This window comes from Sebastes fasciatus, chromosome 20, assembly GCF_043250625.1.
Source record: "Sebastes fasciatus isolate fSebFas1 chromosome 20, fSebFas1.pri, whole genome shotgun sequence".
NCBI classification, from domain to species: domain Eukaryota; kingdom Metazoa; phylum Chordata; class Actinopteri; order Perciformes; family Sebastidae; genus Sebastes; species Sebastes fasciatus.
Genome location: NC_133814.1, coordinates 5,479,798 through 5,502,331, shown reverse-complemented (window position 1 = coordinate 5,502,331; position 22,534 = coordinate 5,479,798). Strand labels below are relative to the sequence as shown.

General features: G+C 40.3%; 1 protein-coding gene across 3 annotated transcripts in view; it reads left to right on the top strand.

Moving 5' to 3' along the window:
• The window catches only part of mapk8b (mitogen-activated protein kinase 8b), a 43,577-nt gene that overhangs the window by 1,570 nt on the left and 19,473 nt on the right, over positions 1-22,534 (top strand). For 2 of the 3 annotated variants that reach the window (XM_074620318.1, XM_074620319.1), the window contains exons 2-7: positions 7,785-7,965; positions 10,398-10,527; positions 12,448-12,506; positions 15,238-15,376; positions 18,812-18,977; positions 21,889-21,960. In XM_074620318.1, coding sequence (XP_074476419.1) covers positions 7,844-7,965; positions 10,398-10,527; positions 12,448-12,506; positions 15,238-15,376; positions 18,812-18,977; positions 21,889-21,960 — 688 coding nt within the window. In that variant the 5' untranslated portion in view covers positions 7,785-7,843. Of the gene's footprint in view, positions 1-7,784; positions 7,966-10,397; positions 10,528-12,447; positions 12,507-15,237; positions 15,377-18,811; positions 18,978-20,879; positions 20,952-21,888; positions 21,961-22,534 lie in introns of all 3 variants that reach the window. The other variant, XM_074620320.1, reaches the window with a different exon arrangement.

The following is a 22,534-nucleotide window of genomic DNA, read 5'->3' as shown; positions in this document are numbered from 1 at the left end:
GCAGACTTGTGTGTCTGGTGAATGCATCTTGGTTATACTATCTACCTAACATGTTGCTGTAGTCACATTTGGGTGATGCAGCTCCCAGACTGCACTGCACATTGCTAGCGAGGTTTTCTTAACAACCTGCCAAGGGAATAGCAGTGGTCAGCCAAAAAGCACTAAGAAATCTGATTCCTGCACCAAAAGGGGAAAGTAGCTGGAAAGGTCCTGGCTAACACATGACGAGCCCACGTTCATATCTGGAGGTCCTGTTGGTTGGTACTGAGGGATTTGGGGTAGAGATGGCTCGATACCACTTTTACCGATACTGCAACCTTGAGTATCTGCCGATACTAATCCGATTATGTCTTAAACAACAAAGTTAAATAAATGTAATAACTTTAGTTACTTTGCAGATCCAGGTTATTAATACAAAATATAATGAACTAATAAATGCGGATGTATTATTATTGATTAAACTACCCAGCAGTATATAAAATCATTAAAATGTTCATCACTTTAATGTTGCAGCTGGTAAATGCAGAGCTCATTTAAATGATTTTATGTACTGCTGGATAGTTTAATCAATAAACTACCCAGCAGTTATATATATTATTATTATATATATAATATATATTATATACAATAATATAATATATATTATTCTGCATAAACAGGACTTTTACTTTTGGTAAAATGCTAATACTTTTACTCAAGTCGCCAAATATTTTGATGCAATAGTATTTTACGTAAGTAAGTAGAGATCTGCGTTTTTCTTCCATCTCTGTAGGTTAATATTAGTTTATTGAAATATTAAAAGGGTTTCCTTTTCACTCACATGCACACAATTTTCAGATACAGTTAATGCAGTGTAGTGCGTGCACTGTTTACCTCTCCATCATCTACTGCTGCTGTCTGTCTGTCCGTCTTTCTCTCTCCAAAGTGCGTTCGCGTACTGACTTCACACCTCTAGTAAAATGAGTCGTTTTGGAGCGGTGCAGTAACGTAATGTTATGCAACGTTAGGTTTGTAAAATGAAATAAAACAAAACGCTCTGCCATTTCTCCTCTCCTCTTCCTGCTGCAAGTCACTCAGTGCTGACCATCTCTCCTTCACACACAGTTGGTTTAGAAACCTGCATTTACGTTGACAGTCGGTTCTGTAACGAACACACAGTACGTTTTCTGTCGGGGCTCAAACATTCAAGACATTGATTTCTTTGTTCCTACATGTTAAAGTTGAATGTACTGTGTGAGTCTTTGTATCCAAACTCCGTTAACAGATCAGCTTATGGTACCCACCATAATTTGCTGTGGTAGGTGTAGTCGGTATTTGATATAAAGGCAGGCCACACTGTGGCATCTGCTGGCTGTCCTGCTCTAACCTGTTGGCCAGGACCAGCCCTGACAAATTAAAACGACAGCATGCCACAGTTCAACACGCAGTCATGGATCACCACTCGCTCGTGTCCTTCCACACTATTGGATCATGTTCAAATCCTCTTCTGCAACATGTGATGTTTCTTTAGTCATTCTATCCTTGTGCAAATATGTTTTGTGCTTATATACACCTCACATAGCTGTTCAAATAGACTAAGGCTTGTTGTAAAGATTTACAAGCACAATTGATTATGTACATAATGTATAATGACATCTGTGCGGCTGGGTAATATGGCTAAAAAATATCTTGGTGATTTATTTTTTTCCCGTAGCAGTCCGTATTGAAATACATCACATCATTTTCAGTCACTAGTCCTGTTGTTAAGCTTAACATTTAGATTCAAAGACAAACACAAAATCTATTTGGAATAATACATTGTACAAAAATAAACAAATCTACTATAATGTCGCCATAAATATGAATAGATAGCACGTATTGTGTATCGGCACCATGTCTTTTACCATTAAAAAGGGCAACAGCATGTGTGAGGTGTTTATTAATGGGGTGGAAAGCACATAGTAATGTTACTGTTTGTTATGGGGGTGTTTCTCGGCATTCCCCAGAGGATGGGTGTATTTGCTGGTGTTTGAGACTGTGCGCTCGCACTCTGCTTGCTTTATTTGATGGAACTTTGTTTTGGGCAGTCTCATCCACTGTATGGCAAAATGTATGAGGCATTAAAAGGTGCTCTATACAATATCCAGAGCATTAATATAGCAGCAAACAACTATAAAGATATGTAAGGGATAAAGTACAGCGAGCCGGCCATTGTTGTGAAATAAACCCCAACAGTAGAGGTGGAGGGAAAAAAATCGATTTTCCTATTCACGTATGTATCGCGATTTTTCTTTTATTACGATTTCAAAATCGATTTATTAATGCCAGAATCAATATATTTGCTTCATTTGAGTCTATGCAGAGGTAGAAGGAAGTTACTGCTTTTATTGTTGTAGTCTGAGTAACGTGACGTCATATCCGTTCCGTATCCTTCAACCAAAACAAACAGCAGCCGAAACAATAAAGTAGAAAACGGCGGACGGTCCACATGGATACGACCTGCACCCTCACATTTTAAATCCAGAGTGGTAAACACTACACATACAGTAAAGCATGTAAACACTTAGGGTTTCACACATCGCCATGAAAAGGAGAGCTAGACATCACGGCTAAAGCTGCACACAATAACACAAACTAATTGCTCAAGGCAGCTGTAGACCAGCAACCAGCAACTCCCGTGTTCTGCGAGGTAAAATGACTGTTTTTGCGAATGTAGTCTGGTGGCTTTGAAGACAGCGAGATAACGGCTTCAGTTCCCCGTCGGAAAGGGCTGTCTGGCGGCAAGGTAAAGCGGTGAAAAGCTGTTTCCGACAGGGAACTGACGCCGTTATATCCCTCTCTTTAAAGCCACCAGACTACATTCACAAAAGCAGTAATTTTACCTGCGCAGAACATGGGAATATACATACAACCTCACTTAAAAAAATCCAAACTAACCCCTTCAGTTATTTCCAAACTTAGCACAGCTAACTTTGACTCAGCTAGTGTTAGCATTTACATTATTCATAACCTTATTGATTAGATTATTTTGGTAACATGCATCACTGCTTTTTGCTAACGGCTGAGTGGGCATTTCCATTTGAAAAAAACAGAAGAGAACGCAGATGGACCTTTAAATACCCCCAAGTTGTCCCTTCCGAAGATTGGAAGAGAAATGTGGTACAGTGTCTTCATTGGTACTAATGTTTGGCACAGAATGTGCTCTTATCAGCAGCCATTACTTTGACTGAATGCGAGCAGTTCAAAGATAAAATCTAACTCCCTCAATTTGCCGGCGGACTGGACTCAATCTTGGCCGCGCAGATAACTCAAACCCTGTTGATATATGCAAGAAGCTGGACAGTAAAGGCACTGTATTCAGAGTGGACAAGAGCAGACCTGTGATAGCCGGTGAGGGACAGATGGACTCCCAGGAGAGACAGCGTGATGGACAGCTGTGGGGGAGATACCAGTGTAAATCTGGACAGGATTGCCAAGACGAATGTGTGTTCGCCTCTCCAGAAGCCATATCTGACACTTTTTGACACAGTTCTCTTCGGTCTGGTTGTCAGAGATGTTACATCCTCCCAATTTTCAATGGAGGGCAACAACTATTGCCAGCTGTGGCTGATGGGAAATCTGTTATAAAGCTGCAACTTTGATGTCAATATGATATTGATAAGGATTATCAATAGATCTGAATGACCTTTTACCCCTGAAGGTGTCATGGTGTCAGATAGATAAAATGTAGTTGTGGGTAGGGCTGCGCGATTATGGCCAAAATGCTAGTCACGAGTATTCTGATAAATATTGAGATCGTAATTATTATCATGATTATTCATAGATTTTAAGGACAAAATATTTTTATTGCAATTTCACATTTAAAAAAACAGAGCGCTACTTTCACTTCCAACCGTCAAAAATTCGAAATGTTATCCCTTTACTTTATTAATGTCATCTCTAGTGGTTATTTGCATAAAAACCCACAATTCAAATGATTAGGAAATACATTTTTGTATTTTTATTTTAATAATTGCTTTGATTAAAAAAAAATCTTGGCATTAGTGGTTGTAAGTCTATACTATAAGCTGCTTAGAGCTAGTGTTAGGAAGTTAAACTGACGGTGCATCTCTAGCTATTAGTTCAGAAAGCGCTTGATTTATGCAGCAGAGTTTTCTATGAGCGGAGCACGCATATTAATACGTCAGTATTGCAGTCAATCATGTTCATTTAATTGTGGGAAGCCAAAATCGTGATTGCGATTAATATTGGATTAATTGTGCAGCCCTAGTTGTGGACTTGTGTTTTGTTTTGTTATATCTAAACATGCAGAACACACTTGACTACTTGCTTTCACTCATTCATTCTTTATTTTGCGTGCAGCCCGGGCTGTACAACACGCCTCCTAACAGTTGAATTGGGCTGACAGCCTGACACACACTGTCAGCCCCGTTTCCACATGCAGCCGCAGATCCTCCAGTCTCACAGTCACCCCGATATGTGCTGTTCTGTCTCCAAACAGGAGAAAAATCATGTCACAGCGCGCGCCGACGCCTAACATCAGCTTAGACATATTCCGGCAGAACACGACACAAGTACACACTCTCTCTCTCCAACGCAGCTTATATTTGATTTACCCAATGACATTTATTTTCTATAAAGCCCTATAGAAGTTGCTTCCATATTATTTCTGGTCCCTTTGCTGCCAGATACCGCTGGCAAACGGAGTTGACATTTTTGCGGCTTGGGTGGATCAGTCTAAATATTTGATGATATGCAACATCAGACTGAATAATATGGAAATATAGGGACGTGAGAACACTTTACATCGAGGGTTATTATAGCGATCATAATTGTGCAAATAAATTCTTGCAGCCTCGCTACAGTTGGGAAATAAACACACTTTGTTTGGTCTAAATTATCCATCCTCATAGACTTTATAATATGGACAACGCATCTCCACTTTCTCCCACTGTACAAAAGTGAAGCAATAATATCCCGGATACAGGAGCTGCCTTGAGATTTTGATGTCATTTGGAGTAGGGCTGCACAATTAGTGGAATATTAATCGCGATCAGGATTTTGGCTTCCCACAACAGCTAGAGATGCACCGTCAATCAGCAGTCGGTCGAAGCCGGTCGGTTTTCTGCAGTCTCGTATTCATATGTCTCATATTTTTTGCAGGTCACGCGATGGTAAATTATAACCCTATCATGATGCGTTCAAATATAATCTTGTAAAATTGAGTTAATGGCGAGACATACTTGAATAAATCCAGTTGTTTGAAGGATGTGTTTTCATGGCAATATAAATTAGACAACGGAGAGCGAAATATGACCTGTTTAACTTCCCAACACTAGCTCTAAGCAGCTTATAATATATAATTAAAACTACTAATGCCAAGATTCTTTTTTAATCAAAGCAAATATTTCCTAGCTTACAGGCTAACCCCCCTTCACTTTAATCAACAGGTGGTTGGCAAGCAAGATGCAGGAGCTTGGCTTGCGTCTTGAGGAGTTGTAGCATTTATTTACTGACAAATAAACGGTACACACGCTGCACTGCTACTTTCACAGCTATAACATTACTGATAAGTTCATATTCATCGTCCTCTCTCTCTCTCTGATGTAAAAGTGATCTGTAAGCTTAAGTATTTAAGTGCTAAAATGGCTTCATACTACTTGGTGAAAACAGTCGTTAAAGTGGAGGGTTGAACATGCTGAGCAGAAATGTTGATTTTTATTAACTGCCAACACAAAGTAGCACAAATTCTCTCTCTCTCTCTCTCTCTCTCTCTCTCTCTCTCTCTCTCTCTCTCTCTCTCTCTCTCTCTCTCTCTCTCTCGACCAGACACTTGCTAACGTTACGCCGGGCCGACACACAGCTGACCGCCTTATTGTGAAAGTTGCTGCATGTGTCCACGACAATACACGCAGCGTCGTGGCTGCTAACTCTCCCGGTCGAGTGAACCGGGGACTCGGTTGTCTGTTTTGTTCATACACTGCAGCTGGTGATAAATTATGGATTCAACCTGTTTGTTCATCGGCTTATCGTTGCATCTGGACGGCTTGTTAGGCACTAAAACCACAGCACCGCTGCACGTTAATAATCGGTTAACGAGTGTCTGATATCGGTGAGAAAAATGAGCATCCCTAGTCTTGTGACGAAGGCTTTTCCCCGTTCAAATAGTGTTTCCCTCCTGTTAGAGCCGCCTTCGGTTGTGCAAGGTTGGGTTCTGATTAGGTGTGGCAGAGATAACTGGTTCAGCCTGTAATTACTACATCTACTTAGCATACAATATATGGATGTGACCTCAATCATTTTTGCTGACCTCTATATTGCCTTATCTGTTTATGCGTGTTTTTTTTACATAAGAGAGGACATTGGATATTGCACATTTTTGTTTACAGAGCCAGAGTCGATTTTATTTATTGGTTTGGTTGTGTGATTTTATTTTATTTATGTTTTATTTATTTAGGATATTTTATTTATATAATATTTTTTAACATTCTAATTCCAATTTCTGAATATCTTTAAAAATTAAAAGTTCATTGCCCTTTTAAAGGGTGTGCTTGCATTATTATGCTATTATATTATCGTTATGTTGGTGGCATAAAATTCTTTTAAAATGACAATAATTTCGCAGTTATTTCGTGGACAATGTATCGTCCAACAACATGATATATCATGACAGAGTATGACTGGTTGGGCTTAGTGTTAGTTTGGGTCAGGTGAAGCATCTCAGAAGATTGGACTGGTTCGGTTAGGGTGTGCTTGTTTGAGTGAATTTGTTTAGTAAAGTTTTGATTCTATGGAAGTGTCACAAATACATTTATTTGTGTTTCTGTACCTGCAAGAGTATGAACGTTTGCTCAAGTATATATCTTTTTTTCCTAACATTCGGCAGTATGTCTCTTGCTGTAAGATCAAATAACTTGAGTTCAGGCTCTTTTGTGAACCTTTTATTTGTCCCTGTGCGTCTGCACGACATGGCTCGGCTGCAGACTGCTGACAAGGTTCTCCGGTGGGAGACGGAAGATGAGGTTATGTCTGAGTCAAATAGAAGAAGGCAGGAGAGAAGAGAGGATATAAAGATGAGGAGAAGCAGGGAGGATAAAACACAAGTGGAGGAGGAGGAGGCACAGGGTGAATACGAGCAGCATTTGAGTTCAACATAAAGATCAGTTTTCTGGTATAGAGAAGAGAAAGTTAAATGGAAGGAAAGAGGAAGAACCCAAGAGTAGGAAGATGCAAAGAGAAGAGCAAAGAGAAGGAAAGGCCTGTAGGCTAGCAGTTACAGAAACGAAGAAGGGGTGGGTTAGCGGCAGTCAGAGAAATCCAGAGGTCGGGTGGGTCATGGTCCATGGAACGTACAGCTATCATCACAAAGCCGACCTCCTCAGCACAATGCTCCAAATTCCACTAATGATTCGTCGTCTTTAGACGCTGCATGAAACCCAGCTTCCTGCTTCCTCGGTTTCTCTCTCTGCCTCGATCGTCACTCCATTACCAAGACCCTTTGGGTTTTACAGTATATAGTAGTCATTATAACTGATGAAGTGACACTTGAAGATGACATTTATACTGTGCAATTGCACACATGAGCATATCTGCACTTCAGTGGGGTTGATCACTACTGGCGACTTGACACTTCTTTAAGAAATAAATGCAAATAAGGGTGTTAAACATGAATTACATTAGGTCCCCACATAATACGCATTTTAGTGCAGTGTGGATGGTTTGGCTGCTGGAAAGGAGATTGTGAAATCAAAGGTTGAAATGTGGTGAAAAAAATGACAATGTCTCTTTCTCTTTCCACACTGCAGGTCTTGAAAGGAGAGCTCCACGTGAATGCCCAATCATAGCGTTCGTCCAAGGCTTCACCATGAACCGGAACAAGCGTGAGAAGGAGTACTACAGTATAGATGTGGGCGATTCAACTTTTATGGTTTTAAAGCGCTACCAGAACCTCAGACCCATCGGATCCGGAGCACAGGGAATCGTCTGGTGAGTCAAACAGAGAGAAAAAAATGTCTTGATCTGAGAAATAGTAGTTTGACAAAATAAACTCAAGGTCCACTTATTCATGTAATAAGCGTTGTCCGTTTTCAACTGAATTTCATGGTCTTCATCAGTGGTTGATGTTTATTTAGTTGTATAGCAGCATATTAGGGCCATTGTAGTTTAAAAAAAAAATAAAAAAATCCTGAGCCAGAGGTTTATTTGAGATTAAAGTGGTAAATTTCTGAGAAAAAAAGATCACACATTTCTGAGAAAAAGACTAGAATATTCTCTGAGATTATAAAGTCATACATTTTCAGGGGGAAAAAATGATATTTTCTTTGATTAAAGGCAGTTAATGTATGAAAATAAAACTTGGATATGCTCTGCTATTAAAGTGGTAAATTTATGAGAATAAAATCACAAATATACCAGAAAAAAACTAGCTCATTCTCTGAGATTATATAGTCATACATTTTTCGAGAAAAAACTCAGAAATTTACAAGAAAAAAACTAGAATATTCTCTAATATTATAAAGTCATACATTTTCAGAAAAAAAAAAGATATTTCTGAGATTAAAGTAGTACATTTATGAGAATAAAATCACAATTTATGAGAAAATACAAGAATAATCTCTGAGATTATAAAGTCATATGTTCTTGAGAAAAAAAACTTTGTCAAGGAACCACATCGTTTCACTTTGGAAGGTTGGATCAACCATATCACACCACAGACGCCGTGTATTATGTTTGCAGTGGATGACTTAATCAAATTATACTTTCCAATCAGATTTAGCAATAAGGAAATACTCGTGATTTTAGCCCAGAATCACCATATTATCATAAGCATGCAGACTTTGAAGACACATTGCCGTGAATTTGGCCAATTCAGAAGAAAACAACATACTGATTTGAGTTTTGTTTTCTTGTAAATTTGTGAGTTTTTTCTTGTAAATTTACAACTTTAATCTCGGAAATCCTGAGTTTTTTTCTCTGAATATTACTACCCCTCCCCCAGCTCTGTAATTTATTTACCTGCAATGCCCCTGATACACTGCCATACACCATTGTAAGTTGTCATGGAGATGGTCCCTTAGGTCACTTGATAACTAACTAACAAAGCAGGCAAACTCTGAGATGATGTTCTAAGCGCTGAAAAAAATTAAGTGGACCTTGAGGTACGACTTTTTTTTGTTTAGCTTTTTGTTGTTTATTTATTTATATTTGATTTTAGGGACTTGTCATGAAAAAACCCTCTTATCTCTCCTCTTAAACATCTTATTTTCTGACCTACAGTAACATTTTTTTCATATCACTTCATTATGAAAGCTAAAAACATGATTAAAAATCAATCAATGAGTAAACGGGTTATTCTACAGCCTTATGTAGGACTGTGTCTGGTCAGCCATGTGGACAAGCTGTCTGGAGTGGCTCACGTGTCTAAACAATCTCTAAAAATCTATTTATCAGTCAGAAAGGGTAGAAACTGCAGAAAGAAGTGCTCCACATAGGAAGGCGACATTTGATTGAAACTACTGATGCAGCGCTCAGTCTTTGCCAGCTGTCGGCTCTGAAATTTGATGAGATCAGAAGTCATAACATCAGCATAAGTTGCATACAACACAGAAATTGATGCATAATGTAGTATTTGTTGACAGTGCAGTACCGTGTTGTGTTCCCTGTGGATTTCTGTAGACTCGAGAGGATTAAGTGAAAGATAAATTAGAATCTGAACCTCATGATCACTCGGGTCAATGTCAGGATTAGTTTCTGTATGTAATGATAGCATATTATATCAACCTGGTCCTCATACCAGGTAGGAACACCCAGAAATGGACGCACATGAGCATCAGCCAAGACTTCATTTTGATATGTGAGAAATTGCTGGTTATCAAATATCAACATCTGCCATGCTTCTCTTACATCGGATTTGAATACATAAGGAACACCACTGGGAAGCTACAGAATGCTATAAAAACCTAAAGAAAAGAAAATAGAATGATTGACCCGTCCTTTAATATGGCCATAATATGTCAAACAAGTGTGTGATGTTTTTGGAGTTCTGTCCCAAAGTGGCCAGAAAAACAACAACTGCTTAATGTTTTTAAATGTCTTTTTATAAAGCAGCAGCCATCACTGTTCTTCAGCACCACAGGCTGACGGTGACACTGACTAACAGTGTCAGACAGCAGCCTGAGACCAAACACAAAGAAACACACGGACCTTAAACAGCAAGACACATTAGCTTTCTAGCTAATGTCTCCTTCTTATTCAAAAGCATGGACGCATGTCTTGTCCTGCACCTTTTCACCTCTTGTTGAACCAGCTACCAAACAAATCAAAGTGTTAAAGTATCAGTGTGTGAAAAATATTTCTGTGGTACTCCGTGAACTTAAGCTATTCTTGACCCGAGGTTTTGCTTTCGTTCTTCACCCCAGTTCAGCGTATGACCACAACTTTGAGAGGAACGTCGCCATCAAGAAGCTGAGCCGGCCGTTCCAGAATCAAACTCACGCAAAACGGGCCTACAGGGAACTGGTGCTCATGAAATGTGTCAACCACAAGAACGTAAGAGCTCGAGTTCTGTTCTTTTTAGCATGTTTTTTATGTTTCTGTTAGGGCTGCCAATTGATTAAAATATGTAATCGGTTAATTGCATGAGTGTCCATAGTTAATCGCAATTAATCACAAAGTAATCACACATTTTTGTATCTGTTTAAAATGTATCTTAAATGGAGATTTGTCAAGTATTTAATACTCTTCTCAACATGCAAGTGGGCAAATATGCTTGCTTTTATGCAAATGTATGTATATATTGATTATTGGAAATCAATTAACAACACAGAACAATGACAAATATTGTCCAGAAACCCTCACAGGTACTGCATTTAGCATAACAAATATGCTCAAATCATAACATGGCAAACTGCAGCCCAACAGGCAACAACAGCTGTCAGTGTGTCAGTGTGCTGACTTGACTATGACTTGCCCAAAATTATCATGTGATTATCATAAAGAGGGCATGTCTGTAAAGGGGAGACTCGTGGGTACCCAGAGAACCCATTTTCATTCACATATTTTGAGGTCAGAGGTCAAGGGACCCCTTTGAAAATGGCCATGCCAGTTTTTCCTCGCCAAAATTTTGTGTAAGTTTGGAGTACTATTGGAGCACCTCCTTTGTTGGTACCATTGTATTCCTTAGATTTTCTAGTTTAATATGATACCAATATCTTCACTGTAGCTTAAAACACTGAGCCCACTACAACCTCAAATCTGCAAGTTTCATTGATGCGTTAAAGACATTACTGGCGTTGAAATTAATTTTTGTTAACTCGCTATTATCGCGATAACTTTGACAGCCCTAGTTTCTGTGTATCAATTTTACCATTGGGGATGAGCTGTGACACCTTTACTGTCTTGTGTATATGTCTGGTTCCTATGGACACAGACTTACATCTGGGTGTAAAGAGGAACTATTGTGCTTATTTTCAGGTGCATACGTGTATTTTGGGTTTCTACTAGAACATGCTTACATGCTTCAGTGTTAAAAAACAACTTATTTTTCTCACAACGGCTGTGCTGCAGCACCTCTTATTACCCTCTGTCTGAAACCGCCCCCTCCCAAAAAGCCTAGTCTGCTCTGATTAGTCAACTGATCCAAACTCTTCGGACTCCACTCCAGTTCCGCTCTAGCTAGCTTTGTTTGAGGGCCTGCAAAACTAGCCGCTTGGCAGGTATTATGCAAAAGTGTTACTTGGTGACATCACCATGTTACAGAAGAAAAGGCGGGACTTCAAGCGAGGCGTTTCAGGCAGTTCAGGAGCAGTGTTTCTGTGAGGGAGAGTAACTCCCTTTGGCGTGGACTTTGGGCTTTGTAACTCTGCAGACCTTTTATACGCACAAAAAACTATATAACACGCTAAACGAAAGGAAAAAAGCAGGAAAGTATAATAGGTCCTCTTTAAATTCATAAGGTTGTTTCAGAGTTTAAATTAGTCGAGATTTAATGTGATGAACAAACGAGCAGTGAATCTCCTATAGAAGTAACAGAGGACACTTTGATGGAGCAAAGCTTACCCTCTGGAAAGCGTAGCTAAATCAATTTGATTATCATCCTTGTCCTTGTGCGTCCATTGAAATTGTGCTGCATCAGGCTCCATTTCAAACCACTTCAATCACCTCATTTGATTGACAGGTGATGTTGAAAACAGAATCACCGCAATGCTCCTACCTGCTGCTGCTGCTGCTGCTGCTGCTGCTGCTGCTGCTGCTGCTGCTGCTGCTGCTGCTGCTTTTTTATGTTGCGTTTTAAATTGGGGAATGTCCTGTTATTCATTATTGATGCTCAGGCTGCCGCAGTCACAGCCTTTCAATTATTCCTCGCTGGTTCAGGGATGCAGAGGCGGCGATGGTGATGTCATTCATTACAAACCTTCATCTCCCCTCCGGACTCGCCAGAGTAATAACTGTGCTTTTTTATTTCGGCAGATAATCGGCCTATTAAATGTATTCACACCACAGAAGACACAGGAAGAATTCCAAGACGTGTGAGTATTACTGAGCCCAAATATCATCCGCTCTCTGCTTGTTTGTAAAATCAATACAGGATGTAGCATGCTGGGGGCTTGGATTACCTTCACTTTTTAGGGGTTTGTGCAGCTTAGCTGGATGTCTGGTTGCTGTGTTATCCTGCCTTACTACAAGCACACAGCACAGGGAGATGTATTTCAAGGAATACATTGAATTGTAATTACTGTAAGTGGACATGTTTCATATTTAAGACTTTTTCTACAAACTACATTCAATCAGTGGATTAACAGGTGGAAATGTTTCATTTTAAAGGGATAGTTTGGGTACCGCACGGAACCAAAGTAATGTACTGCTGTGGACGGGGCCGGCAACAAAATGTATTTTAGCCACCTAAAAGAAAGCCCCCCCTAAAAAAATCAATATCAGCTTAAGTGTAGGCTATATTTGGAATATTTTCAGCGCTTTACTTTGCCGTCATACAGCCCTTTCTGATGGGGAACTGAAGCCGTTGTATCCATCTATGCTCCCGCCAAAGCCACCAGACTCCATTGAAAAAAAACTGTAATTTTATGTCGCAGATCACGGGGGTTGCTTGTCTACCACTGCCTTGATCAGTTAGTTTATTTGTGTTATTGTGGGACTTTGGTGAATCCAAACTAATCAAAGTCGCACAATAACACAGACAAACTAACCGATCGTGGCAGCAGTAGACCAGCCACTCCCGTGTTCTGCAAGGTGACATTACGTTTATTTTTCAATGGAGTCTGGTTGCTTTGACGAGAGCATAGAAAACGGCACGTTTCACTGCCGTCCCCGTCCACAGCAGTACATTGCTTTGCTTCTGTGTGTTAACTCCTGCCTGCTTCTCCAAGCTGTGGGCGTGCTGACCAAAATCTACTGTAGGTAATACACTGACTATGGATAAGTACCTCATACAACCCCACTGAAAAACACCCAAACTATCCCTTTAAAATAACTCACAATGATGTCAGGGGTCTATTACAACAAAATTCTGGTATCATAACACACAGATCTTCAACATACAAACTACCAAATAATGGTTCTGGTGTATTGCAGCTTCTGCAGTCTGTCCTACGTTTTATTCCTTTGTAAACTCTGACTTTTATAAATCCTGCATTTGGGTGGACGCTGCCTTTTAATATGATGAACATTGGGGTATATTTAGCAGCGTCCCCGATGTGTTTGGAAGCCGACAAGACGTCCATGTGAGTGGAAACTGGCTGTTGAATCCCAGAGAGGGGAATACTAAACTGAGATGTGGGGGAAGTGATGGTTTTGCAGAGTATGACGGGAACAAACATGATTAATGCCGTCCTCTAGAAGCTCTGTGTATGTGTGTGTATGTGTGTCTGAGAGCTTGTGTGTTTGTGTGTGTGTGTCTGCAGTGCTGTGTCTGCCTGATTGGAGCTAAAAAGGAAACTGGACAAATCATAGCCAGAGGGCTGCAGGGCAAACACACAGTTCTAGTGGATGGAGGAAACACTCCATTCAGCTGTGTGTTTGTTTCCCTGAATGTATGCTTGTATTACATGACGGTGCAATACAGTATATATTTCAGCATATGCACATGTGTACTTACACTCATCGTTGGACTCTTTGACAGCGTATTATACCCATTTTCAGTTTACTAATCATCATCATCCAAGCAGAAGTCCTAGTTTTGACGGTACAAAGCTGCACGCTCTGTCACCAAGATGTTTCTTTGTGTATATAAATCTGTCAGATGGTTCTTAGTCCATGTAGGAGGATTGTAGGGAACTGATGATGTAACAGCAGCCAGATAACATAACATCATCACTGTTTTGAGAAGGAGAACCATTACTGTCACTTCCTAAATGCCATGGAAAACAAGTGCTGCGTGGGTGAGGAAATAACGGATCAAACTGTAGCTTTACATTTAATTTTGCTAGTAGATAATATAGTTATTATAGTTCATGGTTGTCATTATTGATATAGCCAAGAAACGTATGCCTATCCACAGTTTAAGTTCACGGATATCTGGAGACTAATGAAAATGTAAAAAAAAATGTAAAATGTCAGAAAAATATTAGTAATATGTCCAAAATTCTTTCAGAAAAAAACCAATATCAAATGTAAAAAAAAAAACATAAGTTAAGTGTCCAAAAATATAAGTTAAATGTCCGAAAAATTCTTTTCCGAAAAACGAGCCCAATATAAAATGTAGGAAAAATATTAGTAAAGTGCCCAAAAAATATTAGTAAAATGTTCGAAATTGTTTCAGAAAAAAACCCAACAAATGTTAAATGTCAGAAAAGTTTTAGTAAAGTGTCCAAAAATATAATATCCGAAATTCTTTTTAAAAAAAAACTAAAGTAACAAAACCAAACTGAGATGTCCAAAATTCTTTATGGATAAAACAAACCCAATATAAAATGGAAGAAAAATATTAGTAAAGTGCCCAAAAGATATTAATAAAATTTCCAAAAAATATTAGTAAAGTGACGGAAAAATATTAGTAAAATGTCAAAAAATTGGAAAATACAGTCATCTAGATTTACAGATAACTCACTTAACCACTTTGATCCTATTACATTCCATTTTTAATGTAGTATTACATTGTCACATAAGTCATAAAAATATGCTACATACATGTGAAATAATGACTGGTTAATATAAAATACCCGGTGAAGCCAGCACAAGAAAGGATTCTCTCTGCATGTATGTCCATCTGTCGGTCTTACTTTACCCTCTGTGGTTTCCCTGCAGGTATCTGGTGATGGAGCTGATGGATGCCAACCTCTGCCAGGTGATTCAGATGGAGCTGGACCACGAGAGGCTGTCCTACCTGCTCTACCAGATGCTGTGTGGAATCAAACACCTGCACGCTGCCGGCATCATACACAGGGTGAGGCACGCTAATATACATGCATACACACGAAACAGTGTGCATGCATCAGCTCCAGATAGCTGGTCCACATGTTATATTGGGAAGACGCAGCCATCGGCCAAGAAATAGTCTGACCCAAAACCACCTTAAGTTGTCGTTTTTTTCCACTTCAGCTGAGCCAGTCTCAGTGACGCACGACGACAACAGCTCAGCAAATGAAGGTCAGCTTCACCAGGAAGTCATATTGTTGTCTGGATGATGCAGAGCGGTACAATGTGAACACACAGCACCTTAAATCTGCAGCCAATAGTGTGGGTCTTTTAACAGTCAACAGGATTTTGTTACCTTCAATCAGAACCAGGCTAGCTTCTTTCCCCTCCGTCTTCCTACTTAAGTCAGCTAAGTGGCTGCTGGTGGTAGCTTCATACTTACACTATACTATACTACACTATACACTATACATACTTGTACAGAGACATTAGAGTAGTATCAGTCTTCTCAGTCCTTTTTAAATTTGTGAGTTTTGCAAAATCTCCTTTCATTTCATTTCATATATGAAATTACCAGATAACAATTAGGCAGTTGAGATGATGTACAGGTTGCAGTAAAACACACACACACAAATAGGGATATCATAATATCAGAAATTTAGTAGTCGATACCAATACCAGTGAAACGCCACGATTCTCAATATCAATTCGATACCATGGCAAGAAATAAAAGGAAATCAAAAAATCCCATATACTTCAACATCCACTCCTTTATTACCGTTTGCATACTGTTTTTTGTTAAGAAGTTAAACAGGTCATCATTCCCTTTCTATGATCTATTTTATAGTGCTGTGACAACTGCATTTATTCAAGTTTCATCAGTTTCGGCAGAATTTACCTTCGCCCTATATTTTACTGAATAGAGCCTGAATGCATCATAATCTTAATCAATGGCGACTCCCGTGTTGAAATCGGCAGGACGAGAGCTACTTAGCGTTAACTGTTAGCAGCCGGTAAGCAGCACAGTCCTGCACGTAGCTAACGGCTAACGTTAACTAGCTCTCGTCATGCCGATTTCATCAGGGATTTGTTGTTGGACGATGGGACGCCATTAGTCTCGAGTGCTGATGGTACCTGAAGTTCTGTAGAATATTGGTATCAACTTGGTACCGAAGTATCGGTTCTCGTGACATCCCTACGCACACACACTGAAGCACCAGGAGCAATGTACAAAGTATCCCTCCCTTGTATGCACACACACACAGTCAATAACACACACACACGCTGGCGGCACTCTGTCAATCACCCTCAGTGGAAGACGCAGCAGTAGATTAGCAGAGCTCCTCTTGCTCTGCCAGCCAGAACTAATTGAGCCACAGGCAGAGCTACGCAGCTCCGCTCGCATCAGCACGCAGAGCTTTCATAAGGTGAACAGATGCAATATGAGTCATGGATCGCCAAAGATTCAGCTCTCTTGTTCTCCTGGGCTTTGTCTCTGCGACGAGTAGCTCTCCAGTCCTCTTTAAGACGCCCAGAGTTGCTAAGCACCCCCCCTCTAGAATTCATTTTCCTACCTATCAAGGCAGTCGAGCACAATCGACCGTGCTTTAGCCCTAAAGCTCGATGTCTTGCTTACCTGTAATGCATTTAAGATTTCCTGAAGTTAGTGTGTTGTGTTGTTTGCTAGCTGCCTCCTGGGCATTTTTGGGCACTTTTGGGTGGCAGGTGTTGTAATAGTCTGTGTGCATAATTCTCCAAACCAGGAAGTGATCACGATGAAGTCAAAAGTGATGAAACCACAGATGAAGTATCCAATCTGCTGCTATGTAAATCACGCTGACTACCAGCCAGTCAACCTGAAACTGTCATGGCTGGTGAATGAGTTGTTGTAGTAAATCAAGTGGCAGATGGCCACCAGTAAACCACAGCCACAGGCGCTGAGTCTTGTTTATGACGTGTCAGTTTAGCTTGACAGGATTACCTAAAAAAAACTTCCTCTGCAAGTCAAATCATTACAAAAGCTCTTTGTTTTTGTTGTTCAGTAGGAGAGGTAAAAGAGGTAAGACACTTGAAAGGAGACTACCAAAGACGATTAGTCATAGCTCAAAACATGTCTTTTTTCTTGGTGGAGTTTCCTCCTGTAGGTGTCAGGTTATCAACATGAAGCAGTGCAGAACAGAATGCAGCACTGATATGAAAACGCTGAACACAGGACTGTTAAATAAGGATAAAATAAAACAGAAGCTTTGTGTTTACTGTGATACATCATCTCTGGTGGTGCTCGTTTTTCATACTGCACAAGAATTAATTATGGTTTCTTTTAGAGGAAAACAAACACCAGTATCCAAGCCCCTCTACACTCAGCTAAAGTGTTTCCCATATATGGAATTTATTTGGAGATTTGTTCTCACCCAAAAAAAGATGGTTTTAGTATGTTGTATTTGTCATCCCTTGCTTTCCAAAATCCCTGGTGCATTTGGCAAACACGGAAAAATGTTTTCCTTAATAGAAGGTGACCTTCTGACTGCAATGCTGCTTTTCAGTCGACTGGGATGTTGAGGCTTTACACCAGCGCATGCTACAGCACTCCACACCCAATTTTAACATGTGGGACACACTCTTAGCTACTAGGCGTCACACTTGCCGAAGTTAGCGGAAGTACACACGTGTGACTTCGTCTGGTTTTCAAAATAAGATGTTAACAAAGGGAACTGTACATACAAAATACATATATGGAAATAAGATTGATTGGATTATATTCACCAGAAGTATAAAACATAACATGTCTCTTTAAATAAATTAAAAAGAAAATACGTCTAATTTGTGAGGGAAATGTCTTTATTCTTTGATTTTTGGGTTGCTGGAAAATAATTTAATAAATAATGCCTGACAATGACTGATACATAATATATATAAGCATTTTTACTGTATCAATTTAGAGATATTCCCAAGTAAAAGTCTCATATTTGTACCTTGAAATAGCTACATTTCTGAATGCTTGCGGTACTATAAATACACTTTGCCTTCATAATTCCTGACAATGACTGATATATTAGACTTCAGGACATCTCTGACTACATACATGCTGAAAATCAAAAAATGTTACTGTATTAATGTATTTATTTTCCAAAAATAAAATTCCCTAGAAGTGTATAATTCAACTTTTTCCCATGGTCTAGTGTTAAAACAATAAATAGTAATATTGAATCGCAATACTAGTAGAATTGCGATACTTAAAAAACGCAATATATATCAAATCAGCATCCAAGTATCGTGATAGTATTGAATTGGGAAATAAGCATATCATCTCAGCCCAAAACAACAGAACACAGAACTTTTTTGCTCAACGTCAAACTTCTTCCTTTCACCTTTCAGCGCAGAACGCCACCATATCAAACCACAACTGTACCACTTCAGTCTCAAACAGGCTTCTAACTCTCTCAGTGTTGTGTTTTCTGTATAGGACCTGAAGCCCAGCAACATCGTGGTGAAGTCTGACTGCACACTGAAGATCCTAGACTTTGGCCTGGCCAGGACAGCCGCCACTGGCCTCCTCATGACGCCCTACGTGGTGACCCGCTACTACCGCGCCCCTGAGGTCATCCTGGGCATGGGCTACCAGGCCAACGGTGAGTGGAGGAGAGCAGCTTCTTGACAGCAACTGGCCAATGAGGAGGCTCCTAAGCTGCTGCCTGGCCTGCTGCATGGCCCTCCCTCCCCTGGGATGTTTTTCAGCACCTCCCAAACACACACACACTCCCACACACACACACTCCCACACACACTCTCCCTGTTCCTGTAAAGGTCACACTCAGGAGGGAGGGAAGTTGGCATGTTGGGCATCGGTGCTTTGTGGGAAACTTCCTGTCTGGGGACTCCGGGTCCCAGCAGTGCTTTAGCATGCGTTTGATGTTTTATTAAGAGGTTGCCTGTCCTGAGCTCCATACAGCCTGGCTCAAGAATTGCCAGTGTGAATACAGGCACTTGTGCATGCTTCCTCAGTTTCACTTGGTGCTCCTGCTTAGAACGTATCACAGTTTCTGCAAGACGGTCTTAAAGGAATAGTTTAACATTTTGAGGAATCTGCTTATTCGTCTTGTGTTGGTTCGAGAGATTGATACCACTCTGATATCTGTTTGTTAGATATGAAGCTAGAGCCAGGAGGCGGTTAGCTTAGTTGAGCATAAAAACTGGTAGCAGGGAGAGAACAGCTAGCCCTGCTCAGTCCAGAGGTAACAAACTCCACCTTCCAGCACCTCTAAAGCTCACTGATTAACACGTTAGTGGTTTTACGGGATTATGTGCCGGACTATGTCCTGGTCCACCAAGATATAGTCCAGCACATAGGAAATAGAACATGATAATTAGTGAGCTCTGGTGGAGCTAGTGGGCAGATTATTCTACCTTTGGACAGAGCCATGCTAGCTGTTTATCCCTGTCTTTATGCTAAGATAAGCTAACTGTCTCCTGGTTCTAACTTTATATTTAGTGTACAGACACAAGTAGGGACGTCACAATACCCGAAATTTAGTAGTCGATACCAATACCAGTGAAATTCTGCGATTCTCGATACCAGTTCGATACCACGGTAAAAAAGAAAAGTCAACATCCACTCCTTTATTACCATTTGCATACTGTTTTTTGTTAGGAAGTTAAACAGGTCATAATTCCCTCTTTATTATCTATTTTATATTGCCGTGAAAACATCTGCTTCAAACAACTGCATTTATTCAAGTTTCATAATTTTTTGTCAGAATTTACCTTCACCCAATATTTTACTGAATAGGACCTGAATGCATCATAATCTTAATCAGTGGCGACTCCTGTGTTGAAATCGGCAGGACGAGAGCTAGTTAGCGTTAGCTGTTAGCAACCAGTAAGCAGCACAGTTCTGCACGTAGCTAACAGCTAACGTTAACTAGCTCTCGTCATGCCGATTTCAACACGGATTTGTTGTTCACAATGCAGTATTTTCAGGGAAATAGGGTGCGTCCTCTGGATGCGTCGATAGTGTGTTTACTGCGTTCCAAACACATTTTCTATCGCCCCAGGGACGACGGGACACCGTTAGTCTCGAGCCTGACGATAATTACGGTACTGTAGAAAAACGAGTATGTTCTCCTGACACCCCGAGACACAAGAGTGGTATCAACCTTGTCATATAATTCTCGGCAACAAAGCCTAACAGGCCTTTTCCCCAAAACGTTAAAACATTCCTTCGATAGAGACGTGACTGTGGCTCCAGCGGCCCGGCAGATTATGTCAGACTTTTAGGTATAAAGTCAGATGCATAACAGTCAGTTCAGCACGACTTTTGGATTTTAAAAGAACTCTGAGAATATAATGTTCCCTTCTGTACAGACGTCATAATGCTCCCGTTTTAGCAAAAAGTAGAATCTTGTTAATACTAATACTCTCTCATCCTTAGTCCTCTTTGACCAAAAACATGGACCTTAATTTTTCCTGCTGACTTGTTGCATTCTTCTTTTGCTTATTCTCTTCTCCCTCCTTTTTATGCTGCGCATATGTAGTGGATATTTGGGCTGTGGGCTGCATTATGGCAGAAATGGTTCGCCACAAAATCCTTTTTCCAGGAAGGGATTGTATCCTTGAGCTGCTTGCAGCAGTGTCTGGCATTTCTTATGAAACAAAGCCGTCTTTCGTCTTCTTCAAAACCATTTCGTTTTCATCAAACGGATCGCACGGAGAACACATCCTGTGAGCAACTATAGAGGTTCTATTTCTCAGATTTTTGCCTGACACCTCGACTCGCAGCCACCCACCTGCTCTTCCTACAGATGCACACACGACTCCCTCCTCACTCACCTTTCAGCAGCAGCACTGTTGCTTCAAGCACCACGACAGTCACATGAAAAACCCGAAATAGAATCCAATGGTTTGCTCTCCCATAGTCGAGAACTAAACTGCATAAAACACCCTCGTCTATCCTCAAACTGCTTTGTTGATGCCAGTAGCAGTCATGCAGAAAGATGAATTGTTAGGTTTTTGCTCCACAACGTAATGCTGAATAAATTCGGTGTTCTCTTATAGAAATATTCTGTATGTTGTGTGATAAGAAAAAGCTAAAAAAGGATAATTTCTGGAGTTATAGATCAGAATATTCCAGTTTCAAACATACAACATGAAATGCAGTGAGGATACTGAGGGTGTTGAAACATTTCCGGAAGACCTTGACAGTCAGTGTCTCACTTTTAAAAGCTTATGATTCACTATTCAGAGTACCTGAAGCAGAAATAATCTTGAACATACAGTATTTGATTTCAGAAACCAGCAGTATGTAGTTTATGATAGCCAAAAATAATGCTAATAATTCCCCTTAGCCCTGTGGGACGCTGACCCGGGTTCGAGAGTGCACTCAACTGCATGCAATTCATTTTTGTCATGCATCACACACATCACCTGGCACCACATCATGTTTTTTTTCCCCCTTTTGGTCTTTTGAGTTTTTTTTATGTTGTTTTTTTCTATTTGTTTTCCAGTCCTGCATGCTAATTCGGTGGTTGTCATTTCATTTTTCAGTTGATGTCTGGTCTGTTGGCTGCATCATGGCTGAAATGGTCCGGGGTAGTGTGTTGTTTCCAGGCACTGATCGTATCCTTGAGTTGAACCTCCATCCAAACCCCGAAATGCTCACTCGTCTCTCATCCTTTTTTTGTCTGACATCTTGTTCATATCTTTTCACACAATGGGGGGAAAACCTGCCGAGGTTAATGAGCGATTTAACGAGTCGTCGTATTCAGTGTCGACATACATGTATTTCGGTGTCTGAGTTGAAGAGGAATAGACCTTTTTCATGGCGGACAGTTGGAGCAGGTAAAAAAAGAAGCTTATGTGGCTTAACATTGTAATATGCCGGTTGACTTTGGGTTGTATGAGGTATTTATCCATAGTCAGTGTATTCCCTGAAGTAGATGAAGGTCAGCAGGCGCCCAGTTTGGAGACAGGAGTTATTCGCCAAAGCCACCAGACTCCATTGGAAAAAAATTCTATTTACCTCGCAGAACAGGAGTTTCTGGTCTATCGCTGCCTGGTGATGTCACGTACAGGAAATGTTCCCACCGGTTAATAAACTTGTGATAACAGCGGTGTTACCGATTTACATTGCACATTTTACAAGAAAAAACGGCGCTCAATATCTGTAGAGCTCTTACATTGATGTTTACCG